This window comes from Prosopis cineraria, unplaced genomic scaffold, assembly GCF_029017545.1.
Source record: "Prosopis cineraria cultivar Desert tree isolate PC_DT_omini unplaced genomic scaffold, ASM2901754v1 PC3, whole genome shotgun sequence".
NCBI classification, from domain to species: domain Eukaryota; kingdom Viridiplantae; phylum Streptophyta; class Magnoliopsida; order Fabales; family Fabaceae; genus Prosopis; species Prosopis cineraria.
The window spans coordinates 21,395,129-21,413,599 of NW_026555334.1; the positions used below are offsets into that span (position 1 = coordinate 21,395,129).

The 18,471-nt window shown below is 28.7% G+C and overlaps 1 protein-coding gene across 1 annotated transcript; it reads right to left on the reverse strand.

The window, feature by feature from the left end:
* Window positions 1-9,041: 9,041 nt before the first annotated feature.
* Window positions 9,042-14,397, reverse strand: LOC129306989 (polygalacturonase QRT3). The gene is made up of 3 exons (XM_054947828.1): window positions 14,145-14,397; window positions 13,812-14,054; window positions 9,042-10,279 (listed from the first exon to the last, which is right to left on the reverse strand). The coding sequence occupies exons 1-3, from the start codon at window positions 14,304-14,306 to the stop codon at window positions 9,230-9,232; spliced, it is 1,455 nt and encodes a 484-aa protein (XP_054803803.1). The 5' UTR covers window positions 14,307-14,397; the 3' UTR covers window positions 9,042-9,229.
* Window positions 14,398-18,471: the final 4,074 nt, after the last annotated feature.

Genomic DNA, 18,471 nt, shown 5'->3' on the forward strand with positions numbered 1-18,471 from the left:
GATTTTTGTAAATAAAATTATAAATGGTTGTAATAAAATTAATTAATCAAATTAAGGTATTCAATCTTTTGGTCATATGAGATTTCTGAATATCTGTAGACCTTTAGAATAATTGTCTTACCATGAAAGTCAATAAGGCTTTACAGGTATAGTGATTAAAATTTCTATGTTAAAAAATATAAGTTATATAATTACGCATTAAAATATACTTAAAATATTTACACTATTTCACTCTTTTATCATGAGAGATTTTGAATTCTCCACATATATTTAGAATAACTGTATTATTGTATAAGTTAATAAGGCTCTACAGGTATAGCAGTTAAATTTTCTAAAAAAATAATAAAACATGAAAAATAATTTTAAAACTCTTTTCTTTATTTCAAAAAATTCAAAAATTGAGAAAATGATTGAAATTAAATCACATTTTTCAATTTAAAATACACATATCAAAATTTTAAAAATTATTTTATTTGCAAAATGGTAAATTATTTCTAATTAATTTCTCTTCAAAAATAGTTTCACCAACAACTCTTTGATCCCCATCACAGAGTACGTAAGCCTCAAAGTCGGATTCTGAGTCAAGTCCTCTCTCGTAAATAAATAAATATTTTTCATTTAATTCTTATCATTTTATATCAAACACATGAATAGAAAAGGAATAATTAAAATAATTTTAAAACTATATTAATATAGCACAATAAACTTCAGGTAACTGTTCTGATGAACGGGTGTTGTGGGATGCCTAACACCTTCCCTACACTCAACCGACTCTCAAACCTATTTTTTTGTTTTCGCAGACCATCCTTATCCTCCTTTAAATGGTTTTTCAAGATTTTTCTCAAAATTTTAGTGGCGACTCCCATTTCTTCGGTCTTCTTTCCAAAGGTTGGAACCTCCGCTCTCGTGCCATCTGCATCACATTTTCGAGTGCGACAGTTGGCGACTCTGCTGGGGAAAGGTTAGAGTCAAGCCTATATAAGTTTGTTGTGCTCAAAATATAATATGGTTTTTCTTTTTATTACTATTATCCTTTTTAATTTATGTGTGCTTTTCCCCCTCTTTTCGTATTTTCTCTCTCTTTTCACTTTTCATAACATGTTTGAAGATAAATAACATGCGGAATAAATCATAGGATAGAAAACTTTTATCTGTACATATAATTATCTCTTTGTTTGATCTAATTAACAAATGAGGGTTGGGTAGCATATAGGAATAAGATAACATGCTTGCATGCTCTTATCACACATTGTGCACTTACACAATTCAACACACACATTTTGGGTTAGTGGAGGCTAGTAATGTTTCCCCGAAGTGTTTTTGAACTCTCAGAGGTTATTATGAATGCCTCACCCAAGCTATTACTTACTCAGTACTGAAGAGCTTATGTTCGCAGATGGTCAAAATTATTAAGTAAGGTCTTCACCGTATGGTGAGGGCATCTTGGGAACCTTCTATCTATTAGGACTATAAATCTATCCTGAAACTACACGTTTTAGATAAAAGCTAATAGCCAACCATTTTAGCTCATACCTGATAATTATAAAGATAAACAGACTTAAGCTTCCTAAATAGGACATAAAATGAGTGCATGTTTTATTGCATCATTATCATCATCATGACATATCATTTGTGTATACTACCTTAAGGAAAACAGTTGTTGGGTACCTTATGCTAGAGTGGGTATTAAATGTCATTGCACTAATCAATATTATTGTGTCAGAAGGATAGCATTAGCATTAAATAACTAAGCTTTGCCCATGGGTCTTTGACCCTAGTGACTATAAATTCATTTCATAACATTCAAGAGTTGATACATTTTATCAACTAACTCCCGTTAAACAACTTTTCTTATTGTAAGGTACAATAATACATTTTATTTTGAAAGTGAAACATAAGCCATGTATTAGTTTTCACTGTTCATAGGCTAATTATTAATCCTTTTCCCTATAATGCAATAAGCACCTGGAGGAGATTGGAAATTTCTCATTTACCTAAATGACAAATTAATCTTTGTTTAACAAGATTTAGTTGACTCTCGTGCATAAATGTCTGAAAACCTACTATCCTTAATTTTTTTTTCCTAGAAAAAAATAGTAACAAGTTATAAGGCCATTATTCTCATGACTTTAATCATGTAAGGATTTTGGTCCCTTGTAGGTTAATAGTTATTTCCATTTTCCTATGATGCAATAAGCATGTAGAGGAAAGAAAATTTTGTTTGGCATAAATGAGGTAGCCTTGTAATCACTTAATAGAATGCGCAAAATGACAATATTTCTAATACCCAAACCCTTTTATAGGGATTGTCGAATCATTTTGTGCTTTCCTTAGCATAAAGGTTTAAGGCACAAGTAAGCACACTTGCTTATTTAACCCTTGTTTATAGACAAACAGTGAAAATGATATTCAAAATTCTTCCAATTCAATCACAAACTCTACATCTTTGAGTGAGATTCAAAATTTTTTCAATTTGTCCCTTACACCAGCGTAATATTGTAAATAAATTGATACTATGCTTTACATCTTCCCATCCCAATCCACCACTTGATTCCACAATAATCATCCATTAGAGCAAGGCCATATATAGCAAACAAATGCATTTGCATTCATGCATTTTCATATCACATGCCAAGATAAAAAGACTTTGAAATTTTTGAAATATTGGATTTTTTTTGGGTCATTTACATGGGAAGGTCAAGGGCCCCTACCTTACTTGCCACAATACCAGTTATTTTCTCACCCCTTGTCTATTATCATTATCTTATCCATTCAAAGCACATCAATATTTTACAATATACTTTCATACCCTTGCCTTGACCATGAAAAATGATATGGTAGGTGTGGATGCTAGCATTCACTTGGGGCGTATAGTTTTCTAATCAAATTGTGAGGTTAAAAAAAATAAAGAGAGTGAGATAAAGAAATCAAGCCCAAACATCACATTCACCCACAAGGTCATTCACCATTGAAGAGAGAATTCAAAGATATTGTTTCTAACACGTCTTATCTTCATTATGTAATGTCTGTAAAGTCAAACTCTATCACTGAAAATGATCTTGTTTAACTTTGTCAATGTTGTAATCATACTTTTTTATTTGACACCTCTATTTTGCTTGTTCTATCCCTTAACTATAAAACTTCTCTTATCTTATGCATTATTTCCTTAATGTTTGGTATTCCCAATAAAAAAAATCACAATGGATATGAAAAAGATAAACTTGAAGAAAAATGCCCCTATTTCATGGAAATATAAAATAACTTAAAAAAAGGAAAGAATAAGAAAGAATAAATTGAAGGAAGAGAAAAAGAAATAAGATAGCATGCTCCATTAGCAAGTTAAGTCAAAAATATGAGGCATTTTTTTCTTCTTTTCTAAATTTTGAAGGAGTTTCCCCTAGTCACCCATATTGAGCCAGGAGTAGTATTTCTTTCATTCACTTGTTTACAAATATCACCAGGGTAGGGTACTCAAACATATATTTATACTGAATTTTTAAATTTTAAGAGAGGATCAAGACTTTCTTTCACCCAATTGAAGCTTTTTTTAACCCTCCAGATTTATCCATTCAAATACTTTCTTTCCATTTCCAAGCTCATGAAAGCAAAGCTCAAGAGCTAAGAATAAATACAAAAAAAGAGAAAAAAAGAAGGAAAAAAAAAAGCACTCCTATTGATGACAAATATAAAAAAAAAAAAAGGATTGTCCCTCCACTAGCATTCACTCATTGAATGGGATATGAAGAGAAAAACTGAAAAGGAAAGGAAGAGAAAAAAGAAGAAGAAGAAATAGAAGAGAATTTTTCTTCCTTTCCCAATGATAACTCCATAGAAATGCCAAGCCTTGCAAGATCAATGTTCAAAAAAATTTCATTATGATTTTACATCTATGTTTAGACCATCACATTCTTTCCTACAAGATTTATTTGTCTGGCCTTTGATTTATTTGTCATGTGAGATTTTAAGAATTTACATAGATAATTAAAATGATTCTATATCATAAAGATCAATAAGATTTTATAGATATGAGGATCAATTTTGTATGCAATAATAGGGTTTCAAAGGCCTATTATTAAAGTTAACTTTTTTTATAATAAATTATTAATTTACTTAAGTCCCATGTGAGACTTTAAAAATTTTCATAAAGACTTAAATTAATCATATCATCGTGAGAGATTTTGAAATATACTTAAAATATAAGTTATATAATTACACATTAAAATATACTTAAAATATTTACACTATTTCACTCTTTTATAGTGAGAGATTTTGAAATCTTCGCAAATATTTAGAATAACTATATTATTGTATAACCTAATAAGGCTCTGCACGTATAGCAGTTAAATTTTTTTAAAAAAATAATAAAACATGAAAAGTAATTTTAAAACTCTTTTCTTTATTTCAAAAAATTTAAAAATTGAGAAAATGATTGAAATTAAATCACTTTTTGCAATTTAAAATACACATTTAAAAATTTCAGAAATTATTCTATTTGCAAAATGGTAAATTATTTTTAATTAATTTTTCTTTAAAAATATTTTCACCAACAACTTATAAGCCCAAACTACGTGGACTTTGATCCTCATCATAAGGTACGTAGGCCTTAGAGTCGGATTCTAAGTCAAGTCCTTCCTCGTAAATAAATAAATATTTCTTACTTAATTCTTATCATTTTATATCAAACACATGAATATAAAAGGGATAATTAACATAATTTTAAAATCATATTAATATAGCACAACAAACTTCAGGTAACCGTTCTGACAAACGGGTGTTGTGGGGTGCCTAACACCTTTCCTACACTCAACTAACTCTTGAATCTATTTTCTATTTTTGCAGACCTTCCTTATCCTCGTTTAAACGGTTTTCTAAGATTTTTCTCAAAATTTTGGTGACGACTCCCATTTCTTCAGTCTTCTTTTCAAAGGCCGGAACGTTCGCTTTCACGCCTTCCACATTGCATTTCCAAGTGCAACATTGGTACAATGACTTGGAAATATTTTTAAAAATCATCTCAAGTTATAACTAAATTCTTTTTATTCTAAAACTTGATAAAACATGCAATTCTAAACATAATGACAATCTCATTTATAAATGTCATTAACATTTACTTATAAATAGTTAAACTAATAAATAGACAGAATAAATAATCCAATTACCTCAACTCTTCTATACTCTAAAAAAGTTATTCATGGTGCTATTCAAACCCTTAACTTCCTTTTTGCTAAGCCAACATACAAATCACGTCACTCTACATAAGTTCGCATTATAAGTCAATTATCAAATTGACTAAAATTACTAATTACCAAAATTAACCACAAATAATCACCCAACTACTTTTAGTTAACCATCTTAGGTTCTTATCATCCTATTAAAGCTTCTTGTCACTTCTATCAACTCAACACACTTCTTACCAAACTTTCACCCCTTTTAATTTAATAAATTAGGCTAAATTAAGCTTATAGCATCAAAGGTTAACTGTTAACTTTCAAACTAATCACAAAACCTTAATTTAACACTGAAGAGTCTTTTTTTACAAAAGGATAAGAAAATAATCCCTTAAAATCCCTTGATTCAATTTCTTTATAATGCCAACTAAGAGAAATTAGTGTAAAACAAGAGCTTAAGGTGGTATGAAGTTTACCCAGCAAGCAACATGTTGTAAATATCTCACGAGGCTTCAAACATCCTTGCCCTAACAAACCATAAGCTCTTCTCCTCTCCATTATGCCTCTTTCTCTCCTTTCTTCTCTATTCTGTGAGCTGACTCACGTCTAACTCAAGCAAATTATGGGCCATGCACCATGTATGCCATAGCATGTGGCACAGTAAAGAAAATCTCACCATGTTCGCACACTTTACTCTGGACTATCATTCTTTGGCCTAAACCTATCCATTTAACAACCTAAGAAGACAAAAACCTCATTTCATCATCCAAAATCTTGATTATCTAATTAATCCACCAGATCAATAATTTACCCTTTAAGTATTAATTAGTTATCCGGTTAAGATTTCATGATATTACAACATCACTTCCCATACATGCATCACATCATGCCTACCTTTATTTTACAAATATATGACTTATTTTGGAGTAGAACCCATGACATTGAATCCACCTTTAGTGCCTACCTTTTTGCTAGCTAAGCTACAATGAATTTGATGTCTTAAATTAACAAAATTAAGTATATATTACTAAACTACACACTTTTATAAATTTTATATTATTTTGATTAAAAATTAATTTATAATAAACCATATTTTTAAATGGTTTTAATTTATTTGACCTCAAAAATAGTTTCAAAATTTTTTAATAATTTAATTGGTAATTTTATAGTATATTATTTAATTTAACTTGATTTAAAAATAATTTATAATATTATATTAATTTTTAAATATTTTTTAATTTATATAATTTTTTTAAAATTTTATATTTTTCAATTTTAATTTTTAAATATTTTAAAATTTTTTAAAAAATTATTTAATATGATTTATAATTATGTTTAAATTTTTATTTTTTTATGAAAAATACTTTTAGTGGTAACAACTTATCATCATTGATGGGAAATTTTGAAAAAAAAAAAAACTTTTTTACTCAATAAGTTGCCAAAATGTTTTTCTTACAAAAAAGGAAAACAAATTATCTATTAAGCCTATCAAAAATATGAACCAAAATAATATGCTTGCGTGTTAGTCTTGCAATCAATAAGACTACAACTTAATGTTGATTTTTTAGAGTTTCTTAATTTTGTATATTTTAAAACTAAATAAGTTATATTACATATATATATATATATATTCAATTATATAAATAACTTTATCAATTGGAAAAGTGAAATATAATGAAATTTAATTTTATAGATAATTTTTTAGAAAACTTTCTTATATGCTAGAGATGCCAGTGAATGTATAACAAATTAATATTGATATTATTATAGAAATCATAATCATATACCCACTTCATCAAAAAATATAAGGTATTTTTTTGAGGGGTTTGCTATTAAAAAAATGCAAGATATTTTTAGTATTTCAAGATAATTATTGTATTTTTTTTCTAAAAGTACTCTTATTGAATAATCACTTATATTTATTTTAAAGTGAAGCACCTTGCTATATAAGGATAAATATAAAAAGATAGTACTGGTTTGGAGACAAGTAATTAATTTATTAAAGGGTGAGATTCAATTCAAAATATCTTACATTTTTTAACGGATGGAGCATATAATATACATTCAATAACCCTCTTGTTTTGCAATCACTTTGTCACATTTTGGACCATTTCATTCAATAATTACATAATATGAGTATTGAGTCAGTGATAATAATAATAAAAGTAATATGCATTTTATAGTTTCTTTTGGAAAAATATGAGGGAAAATTGGAATTTTCTCATGATAAATTTTGACAGAAATTTTCTCTCAAAAAGATCTAAAAGAAATTTTAATTTTTTTTAGATTGTTCTAAGAGATAATTTTAAATAATTCAATAGATATTTTTGTCTCAGCTTGTTCTAAGAGAAATATTTCTCTAGGCTTAATCTAAAAGAAATTCTCTCCGATAGATTTGAAAGAAATTTTCTCCTTGAAAAAGTCAAGAGAATTTTTTTTTTGACTTAATTTAAAAAAAAAGTTATCTCGACTCTTTTTAAGAGAATATTTCTTTTAGTATTATCCGAAACAACTCATTGAATTTCTCTTAGATTTTTATGAAAGAAAGCTTCTCTCAGATAAATTCAAAAATAACTTAATGAGTTCTTATTTTCATTTTTGTCTCATTATCAATTTTTTTGTTGTTATCAAACATTTCTCATATATTAAACAAAGAGAAAATTTTCCCCCCATGAAGCGGGATCTTTCTCCCTAATTTTCTCATATCATCCTTTTGGAATTGTTCTCTATTTTTGTGAGAAATTTCATGATTAATTTTTTACAAGAGGAATTTTCAGAAAACTTTTTTCCAATAATTTTTTGAGAGAAAATTCTGTAAGAAAATTACTGTTTTTTTTTTTAGTGATATAGAATGTAATGTTGATGGGGCTGTTGAAAGATTAACATCAATTGCAGCTTGTGGGTGAGGTACTTCGAAATGAAGATGGATCTTGGATTTGGTTGTTTCCACAAATTTATTGGATGCTTCACTCCTTTACAGGCTCTACAATGAAGGCAATCCTGTTAACAAGTATCCTTTTTATTATAAACGATTTTATTTGAGATATAGTCAAGCACTGACTAACTCTTTTTACTAAATTCAATCCTCATTAATGATATATATATATATATATATATATTTTGGATACAATTGGAAGATATGTTTTACCTTTATTCATCGATCGAGAGGGAAAGATTGTTGCTGACAAAATTGCCAAAATGGGCCTTAAGTACTTTCCTTGATACAGTCCCAGACACTTTGAGAACTATAGTACTAAATTCTTCCCAGACACTTTGAGAACTGCTTTGGGGGATTCCTATTGTAATTTGTAGTTTCCTTTGGGCCTAGACCTCCTTGTTAACAACAACCAAAAAAAAAAACATGAAGGAGGGAACGGTTGTTTCAATATAAGCTGGAGTCTGAATTATTTAGATCATGTTTAGGTTGAAGACCGAAAAGCTGAGGATTAAAGGACTTAATAGCATTACCCAGTAATGCTATAAGTACTTATAACATTAAAGTGCTTATTACAAATTTTTCAAAAATTTGGTTAATGATAAAATATAATGATATTTTTTAATTTATGTAATAGATCTCACCTAATGAGATAGGATTTATTATTATTTTTGTAACATTACCCAGTAACCATCCTAAAATGGATGGGCAATCCAAAGCTTTAAATAGATGATTAGATATGGAAGTACTTACTCTGTTTTGTCTCAACTTCTATGGCTTTCACTTTCTTAGTATTAGCCGCGCCAGCTTCCATTATATCGAATGTGGACAATACCACATATTAACATACTGTTATATAAACATTCAATAATTCTAAGATTTGACTCTTATATATAATACAAGAGTTTAAAAAACTAAAAAAAAATAAAAAACATGAAAATAAAACAATGATATCACTCTAATACAAACCTTTCAAGTTTCAATCATGAAATGATCCTGATTGCATCACATGCCGTTGATACTCATTGATAAAAATCTGTGTTCTGATAATTGATGGATTAGTCATCTTCATACAGCATTAAATAATAACCAAAATAATGATATATGATAAATATATATTACATTATCATTGCTCAACAGAAAAGGACACCCACCCTTCAACTGCTTCACTCGTCTCCACAACCACCACATTATCTGACACATTGGTCACACAATGTGCCACAAATTTAGGTTCTTGAGCATAAAATGAATACTGAAAATGGCTAATCCGATTAGGAAATACCAACACACTTGAAAAATCAGCCATCCATTTTGTCCCATTTCCTCCAACTGTTAACCTCCCAACCGTTGATCTCAACCCCATTCCATTAACATTGTTCTGATCAATCACCACTTGATCAATCTCACCAAATTGCCCATCTAAATTCACAATTGGAACCTTCTTATTCGGGTCGCCACTAAACATATTATTAACTATGTTTAACCCTAAGACTTGTCCTTTAATTGACTTCAACACAATATTGGCATCACCTAAGAATAACCCATTAGTGACATGAACTTGAACGGGGTCTTCCATGACTATACCTGTATAATCCAAGTAACAATTATCAATTCTGGTTTGTGAATTTCCTGCCAGTTTTACCAATATGCCTATGCCACCAAAGGATGTTGCTTTGTTATAGCAATGCACTCCAGTGATTATGTTAGCTTGACCTCTTACCACAATCCCAATGGCTGCTGAGAAAATTGCAACATCTGTGATAGCATTGTCATTGCTAGCAAGATCAATGGCGGTTCCTGAATAATCTTTCTCACCTATATCTCCACCTACTGTGGAGTGTTGCCCAAGAAAGCAACTTGAGATGAAGGTTTCATGTCCGCGTTGGACTAGAATCCCTTCTGTGGTGAAGTGGAGGAAGAAACAGTTGTTAATTCGGATTCTCGCAGAATCAACTATCAGAATCCCGCCACCTCGGTAGCCCGAGTCGAAAAGGATGTCTCGGAAGGTTATGTCTTCATAGTGAATTACATCACTTTGAGCTTTCATGTCAAAGAAACCATCAGTATGCAAGGGTTCCACTGGGTTATCAAGTTTTGAAGAGTTTGATGAGGATAACTCAACCAGATGCCTGTCACTTGGAAAAGTATCACTTGCTCTCAAGCTCCCACCTTTTACCTAATCAACCATATATATACGTGTTATTCGCTACTTTAATTGTAGGTAGATCCATTTAAATCAGAAATTTTACCCTTAAATTACAGATTCAGGAACGTTTAAGACCCTAAATTTTTTTGTAGTATAATATTTCCTTTCAATTTTAAAAACAGCGCAATGTCACCCCTATTACCAACAGAAGTTAATTTTAATTATTAATTGACAGCAAAATTTCAGAAAATGATCTCAGAAATCATAGAAAATAACCAAAAAATTACAAAAAGGACCCAAAATTACAAACAGAAACCCCAAAAAAATATAAAAAATGATCAAGAAAATATTTTGAAATCATTTTCTCTATTTTTTTTTTTTGTCAACTAAATGTCAAAGTTAATATTTGTTAGTGTAGGAACAATATTACACCATTTTTAAAAGATGAAAAAGAACATTACACAAAAAATGAATGTAGGATCTAAATGCTTCTAAACCTATAGTTTAATGGCAAATTTGTCTAACACTACATCTAATAAAGAGAAAAGATGGCTTTAACTTTTTACATTCCTTTAAACTCAATTCAGTTAATCCCCCCCCAAAAAAAAAAAAAAAAACACACACACACATACACACACATACAGACACAGAAAATTCTTCCTCTCGAGGCTTAAACATAAGGATTGAAAGCTTCAGTAGCGTGAGAGAAAAGCAATTCATTTAGGATTATATTTAAGAATAAGTCATGTTTAATTCCTACTTAAGTGGATATCTTTTCCCCACCCCACAAAGATTAAGTGAATATCCAATGTTGTGTATTTTATCAAGCTGACAATTCAAGGATCACAATTTTATGTACAAGTTAGGCAATTCAGATCTTATGCAATGCAGTTAAGAAGGGAAAAGCATAAATATGAAGTTAATTATATTGTACTTTTACTAATATCATTAATTGATTGTAAATATAAAAATCAATATATTTAAGTTTTTTTTTAATTTGTTTAATATTTATATTGGGTTAAAGGACAATTTGGCCCTAAAACTATAGCATATATGTTCAAGAGTGTCTAGAACTTAAATTCATTTTTTTGTACACTGTTCTCAGTCTCACTTAACTTTTCAAGCTAATGCAATGTATTCCCTACAGTTAACAATATTTAACTTTAACTATTTGTTGACTAAAAAATAATAGTAAAGGACAAGGAAAATAATATAATCCAAAAATTATAAAAAATGACTAGGATAGAAAATTTTCCTGTTCCCTTTCTTTAATTTTTTATTTTTGGATCAACTAATAGTTGAAATTAACTTTTATAAATGTATGAGCTAACATTATATAGTTTTTAAAAGTTAAAGGGAAACATTATGTAAAAAATAATTTTAAGATTTTAGACGCTTTTGAATCTATAATTTAGAAATCAAATTGCTATTTAACCTATTTATATTTAACAATTTTGCAATTAAATATTTAAATTTTAGAATTTATAATTCCTACAATTAAATTGTTGCAATATTTTATTAAATTTTATAGACGTGAGCAAAATATTCTTGACATTAAACCATTGTATATTTACAATAATGTGAGAAATAAAAATATACATAAAAAAGGATTTACATGTCCAAAACTATAGTCGATAATTTGGATCAATCTAAACCCACCTAAAAAAGTTAGAATTGTGTTCGATTATATGAGCTTTTTAAAAAAAAAAAAATTTTAAATTTGACTTGAATGGAGCTAGGCCTTCGAAATTACTAGCAATATATATTTATATAGAGCCCGTAGATTAGGCTAAGTGTAATAAGTCAACCTAAATCCATCCAAAAAATAATTAAGACTAAATTTGATTATATATGTTTTTTTAGAACAATAAAATACTTTAATCTCAATTTATATATACTCAGCTCAGATAAATTTTACCTGTTCAAATTATCAGCAGTACCACAAATTATGGATTGACAAGAGAATAAAAGGAAAAGTAGGCTTGTTTCAGACAAAAAGATAAAGCTTTCCCAGTTTTGACAGAAAGATAGGAAAATGACTGAATCACTGAACGAAATATTTGTCACGGATTTCACTTTGCAACAGTACAAAACACGTGTGTGTATCATATTAAAAGCAAATCTTACAACCTTTACATTTTATTTATTATTATTATTATTATTTAAAAAAATCAATCTCAAGTCTCACAAAAAAATTAATTATAAAAAATTTATAAAATTATTATAAAATGAAATCTCATATTTTTAATAAAATTTTCAATTTATTATATTAAAATTATCAATTTTTATTAAATAGTTGTCAATGAAATTATTTACTTAACAACTAGACAATAATAATTATCCAATAGCAATTGACTTCAATTAAAAAAAAACGGAATTTCAAAGTAATTTTATAATTTTACAGAGTATTTAGATTGAGGAGCTCAAAGTGACTTTCTCTTTTTTTTTCCCCCAGCTACGTGATTTATAATATGTATGGGAGATTTTTCTAGTTTGTAACATTTAAATTTAAAACTTTCTTGCATGTGGCCCATAAACACTTAAAACTTAACAATTTTGTTTATTAATTTTATTAAAAAATGATTTTTTTTATAATTTTCCCCATTCAACACAACAAATTTATTGAATAAATAATCACATAAATTAAATTAGTGTGTGTGGGGGGGGGACATAAAGGGCTTTTTTCTTTCACTTTGAGTGAAAATAAATATAAAGGATTATAATAATCATATTCATGATAAAATCCAAATGTTTATTGAAGACTTTGAGTGAAAAAAGCATCTCAAATTCAATACTAACTTATAACAATTTAAAACTCCCTATAATTCTAATAAAACAAATAAAACTATTTTTTTTTTTAACATGAGCATCAAGTATCTCGAGCCTACTTTACTATATTATTCTAATCCTATTTATAAATTATTTTTTAATATATTTTATTAATATTAAAAAATTTTAAAATTTATTAACTTTATTTTAAAATTTAATAAGTTATCAATTTTATCCTATTAAATATACACAATTCAATAACATATTTTTTCTCTCCAACATTTAATAGAAATTAAAAAAATTATGATAAAAATTTAATAACGTAACTTGTAAATATAACCAAAATTTTTTTTCTTCCTCTACTTTATAAATAAAATTAAAGGGAGTATGAGTGATGAATGAGGACTTAACAAGACTCTAATTAATTTAGATCAGACAAGCATCCTTGGACACTACCGATGGCCAAATACGTTGTTATATTTTCGATTTGAAATAATTCTTCAGTTGATTCAAGCGTTTATAATTAATAATAATAATAACAAGAACAATAACAATAATAAAAAAGCTCTCAAAATTTTCGTTTTCAAAAGCTCGAACTTCACAAAAGTATTTCTAATACATTACTGTTTTTTTTTAACTCCAACTGTTTATAATAGTAACTTTTAACCCAGCTGTAATCCTAAACTTTTTCATTTATATACGCAAAAGTTCAGATGATCTGGTCTGAGAATTTACCAAATTACCAATTACCAAAAAAATAAAAAATGTGAAAAAGTTGAAATTACTAAATTACCACGAGATTGCCGCCACCGGAAGAAGGAAACGAAATGGGTTTGCCGATTCTGTAGCTTCCTCCTTCCAAATCAATGACCACTCCTCCCAGATCCTTCACTCCTCTCACCATTTCTTCTTCATCGCCTCCCTCCGTGGCAAATGCCTCTTCCAGAGCTTTCTCGAACGCCTCGCTGCTCTCTTTTTCCCCTGTCGGATCGCCGCCGTACTCCGGCGGGTACACCACTCTCGTCCTCCTACCTTTCTGCAATTTACACACTCTTACTGTTTGGATCCCGCGAAAGTCGCAGAGAAAATTCTAAACAAGCTCGAATGTTTGGAGTCGCTTGCGTACCGTTTTGGCTTCTGGCAAAGGCGCCGTAGTGGTGAGCATTTGGTGGAGCTTCCGGCGGAATTCTGAGAGCTTCGGAGATGCTTGTGTGGTGCTGAAACATATGGATTCTTGGTGTAACAGCAATAATACTGCAAAACCTACAGCTGAGAATCTCGTTAACATTTTCTGCTTTTTTTTTTTTTTTTCAAGGTTCCGACTTCCAATGGTGTTCGTTTGTCAGGATGGAGACCGTGGCAATGGCAGCTCCGCGGAGGCTCGGAGAGAGTATTATTCATTTATTCTAACTACTAAAACTATATATATATATATATATATATATATATTTTTTCCCCCCCTTACAAATAAAAATTTAGTAGTCCCTCTCAAGAGTCTTGACGACACATGTCTTTTATTTTTTTAGGTTTAAAAAAAAAGAGAGTACACGTGTCTTCTTTAAGCGGTTCGCATTAATTAAGAAATAAATATATAAAAATAGAGAAAATGGCCAAAAAAAAAAAAAAACGACGCTTTAAATATACAAATGAAATGATATTTCATAAGATGTGTTAACTTTTTAAGTGATTTTTCTGATATTAATGCCATTTTACTATGATACTTCTAATTGAAAATATAAAAAAAAATGCACAATAATCATTTTAATTTAAGTAATGATTATTTTTTTAATCAGTGACCGCTTTTCTTTTGATTTTTTTTTTGATAATTATTAAAATGGGATAAAAAATGATAATTTTCACTCAGTAAGTTTATTAAGTATTAAATTCTAAGTATTATAAATATTATTGATAACTTTAATTTATATAATAAATACTTTTCTTCTGACAATAAATAAAACATGACAAGTAATTATAGCTTCTCCTTTAAAAAAATTTTAATCATTAAAATTTAAATATTGTAAATATCAGTTATTACTTTAATTTAAGTAATGATTATTTTTATAATAACAATAACTAAAATAGGATTGCAGATAATAAGTTCTATTTCTCCTTTTATTATAAATTAGGGGCATTATAATCATTTCACAAAAGTCATTAGGGTTAGAAAAATCTGGTCAACTTCATGCTAATCAGTGTGATAAGATTTAAACTATTCAGATTTTGATTTGGATGGTCTTTATTTAAAATATTTATTGTATATTTTTATTTTATATTTATTAAAATATAAATTTATAAAATTAAAAAAAAGTTATCATTAATTTGGTCAATATTTAATCTAAACTGTATAGAATATATTTTGATAGTCAATATATAATAGTATTACAAATTTTAATATTAAATTGGATACTCCAAATTAAATCTAAACCAAGTTGAAAATAAAAAAATTATTAAAATTATTTTATAATTTTTATAATTTTTTTATTTTAATAAATATAAAAATATATATAATATTAATTTAAATCCAGACCATTTAAATCATAATTTGAATGGTTCAAATCTCATCACACTGATAAGCACTATGATGCTCATCACAAATGAACTGAAAAAATTTCAAGAGACTTAAGAGAAATTATCATATTAAGAAATTTCATTATTATTTGCATATTTCAAGAAGATTTTTATATCATTTTCACATATGATATATTTATTGTGATTTTATATATAAGTCACTCTTTAAAAAATTGTGATATTTTTATATGTCATTTAGTATAAATATGTGCATCATTAATTATTTTCTTTCAATTTTATCCTTTTCACAATTTTAGATGAATGGATTAATAAGTCAAATATATGAGAAAGAAAATATTTTTGACCATGATGCATATAATAAGAATAAAGGATTAAGGTGTAAAAATACATCAAACTCTATTGCATTGTCATCCTAAACTTTTGATTAGTACAAATTTTTTAGTTATCAACTTTCAAATTTAAAAAAAAAAAAGATCCAATAACTCATTATAACCCAAAATCAAAATAAGATTTTAGCTTAAATTATATTAAGAGCCTTTAAGTCAGAATTCGAGCTAGTTGATGTTGCCCATAGACACGTCCAAACAAGTCTATATTTGCTCATGGTTAAGTCTACACAAGCCAAGACCTCTTCATAGATACATGTTTGGACTTGCTCATAGGCAAAATAATAGCAAGCCTGGATGTTGTTCAAGGAAAAATCGAGAAGTACTTGGGCAGAGGTTATTTTGTGCCCAAGCAACAATGGATAAGGCCTCTAGTCAAAATATGAAAATATGAACCAGTTTTTAACATTGATAATGTAACATCCTAATTTTTCGCTTAGATATTTAGTTGTGAAAATGGTGGATTTATTGAGAATTTAAATTAGAGTTATTGTTGTTTTGAGGTTGAATTAAGGAATTAATTTGTGATTATGGTTATTAGAAGTTAATAAAATATTTAAACACTTAATTATGGTTTAAATTGGTAGATTAGAAAGAGATGAATATTTAGTAGGTGATCAGAAAAGTTTAAAATATTTGATAAATTAAAAAGAGCTGAATATGAGGCAGAGAAGATTAATGAAATTCTTAAAAATTATAACTTTGAATTGAAATATCATTCACGTAAAGCTAATGTGGTTGCTAATGTGTTGAGCAGAAAGACATTGCACGTGGCTCATTTGATAGTACAAAAATATAGTTTGATAGAATCATTTTTAGATTCATTGTAGGATGCACCACTGAAAGCTTTGATTAATGCATATTCTACAGTGATTAGTGATGACATCTGGAAGGAATTAAGAATGGCACGACTAGAAGATGAATATCTTTTTGGAGTCTAAGAAGAAGTAGAGACAAATTGAACCACAGATTTTAATTTTAATGATGATTGGTTTATGGTATATAGGGATAGGACTTGTGTTCTTAGTGATGATGAGATGAAGAAAATGATTTAAGCGAGGCTCATGGTAGTAAATATACAATCCATCTTGGTGCTACAAAAATGTATCAAGATATGAAGCGACATTGGTGGTGGCCATACATGAAAAGAGACATGACTTGTAAAAATCTCACTCCACTAAATATAATTAACCAATAAAGCTCATGGTAATCAAAGATTTAACTCAATAGTGATTACCAAGTTTTAGTTCAATTTCAAGGGATCTTAAGTTTTCATAATCAAAATGAGTTTATAATAATCAGAAACCCTTGTATCAGAGTAAAACAAGCTACGGAAGTATGAGATACCTCAGAAGAATGAAAGAAATTGAAAACAAGTGAAAAATAACACTTTTGTTGTGTGACAGAGCAATGCACCATGGCTCGTGCACACTGCACTATAGTGTGTTGCTCTCTATGCCACGTGCTATGGCTCAGGCGCTATGCGCTGTGGCGTGTTGCATGAAAATATCAACAATTGTGCTGTCATTTGATAGCATAATCAAATAACTTCCAACGCACCTTGATTCTTAGTCCAATGTTCGAAAGACGTGATCTAGGTGTCTACGGAAAGCTCTTAACATAAACTAGCTAATGGAATAGGTTTTACTTCCAACACAAGTCATATTAAGAAGTTGAACACCCAAATACATTTCGATGACTTTTCATAACTTTCACTCAAAAAAGGTGTCCAAAACCCTCAATAAGTGTTAATAGCCTTTTCTAACACTTGGACTATGTCCATTGGACCTAAGACTATCAGTATAACACGTCACATGCACTAAAACATAAGTATAACATAAATTCACTCCACAACCTCGTTTTACCAAAAATAGAGGGGGAGGCAAATTTCCATTGTATTGTATCAAAAATCAATATAACATGTTTAAAATATCTTTTCTACACTTTCACTAGTATTTTGGCCTTAATCACATACATATTTCATCATACACAATTACTCAGGGCCTAAAATACAAATTAGACATTTACAACAATAAAATAGTGCAACTGTGATAGCATGCAACCTAAAATTAGCATTCATGTTCTATTACATCAAATAAATAGATACAAGAGGCATACTAAAGGAATACATAAATTCCTAGGCCTTAGTAGCTTTGTCCCTCTCTGCACTAGAGTTAGAGCCTAAGACATGTTAAAGAAAAGGGGTGAGTCTAGCTACTCAGTGACCAAGGTAAAACTTACCCTATGCAGTTACAAATAAATTATAAACCAAATACATGCATATGAAACAAAGTACTTAAAATATGCTTTAACACATATTATAACCAATCATTTCTCATTTAATAACATCTTTATCTCTCATATTCTAGGTGCATTGTCACAATACTCTCTTAGATGTATGACTATGACCCATTATTCACATAACTTGCCATAACTCAACACATGTGACATATCAAATACTTACATAGGTAATGATCAACCAACCTTATACCTTCCTTATTTCCTTAGACTGAAACCGTGGGCTATGACACTAAATAG

What these genes read in the sequence shown, in the direction of transcription:
- LOC129306989 (XM_054947828.1), bottom strand. Translation starts at nt 14,306, where the DNA reads ATGTTAACGAGATTCTCAGCTGTAGGTTTTGCAGTATTATTGCTGTTA. An exon ending in CTTTGCCAGAAGCCAAAACG is followed by an intron (nt 14,055 to 14,144) that starts GTACGCAAGCGA and finishes TGTAAATTGCAG; the next exon opens with AAAGGTAGGAGGACGAGAGT. An exon ending in CCGGTGGCGGCAATCTCGTG is followed by an intron (nt 10,280 to 13,811) that starts GTAATTTAGTAA and finishes ATGGTTGATTAG; the next exon opens with GTAAAAGGTGGGAGCTTGAG.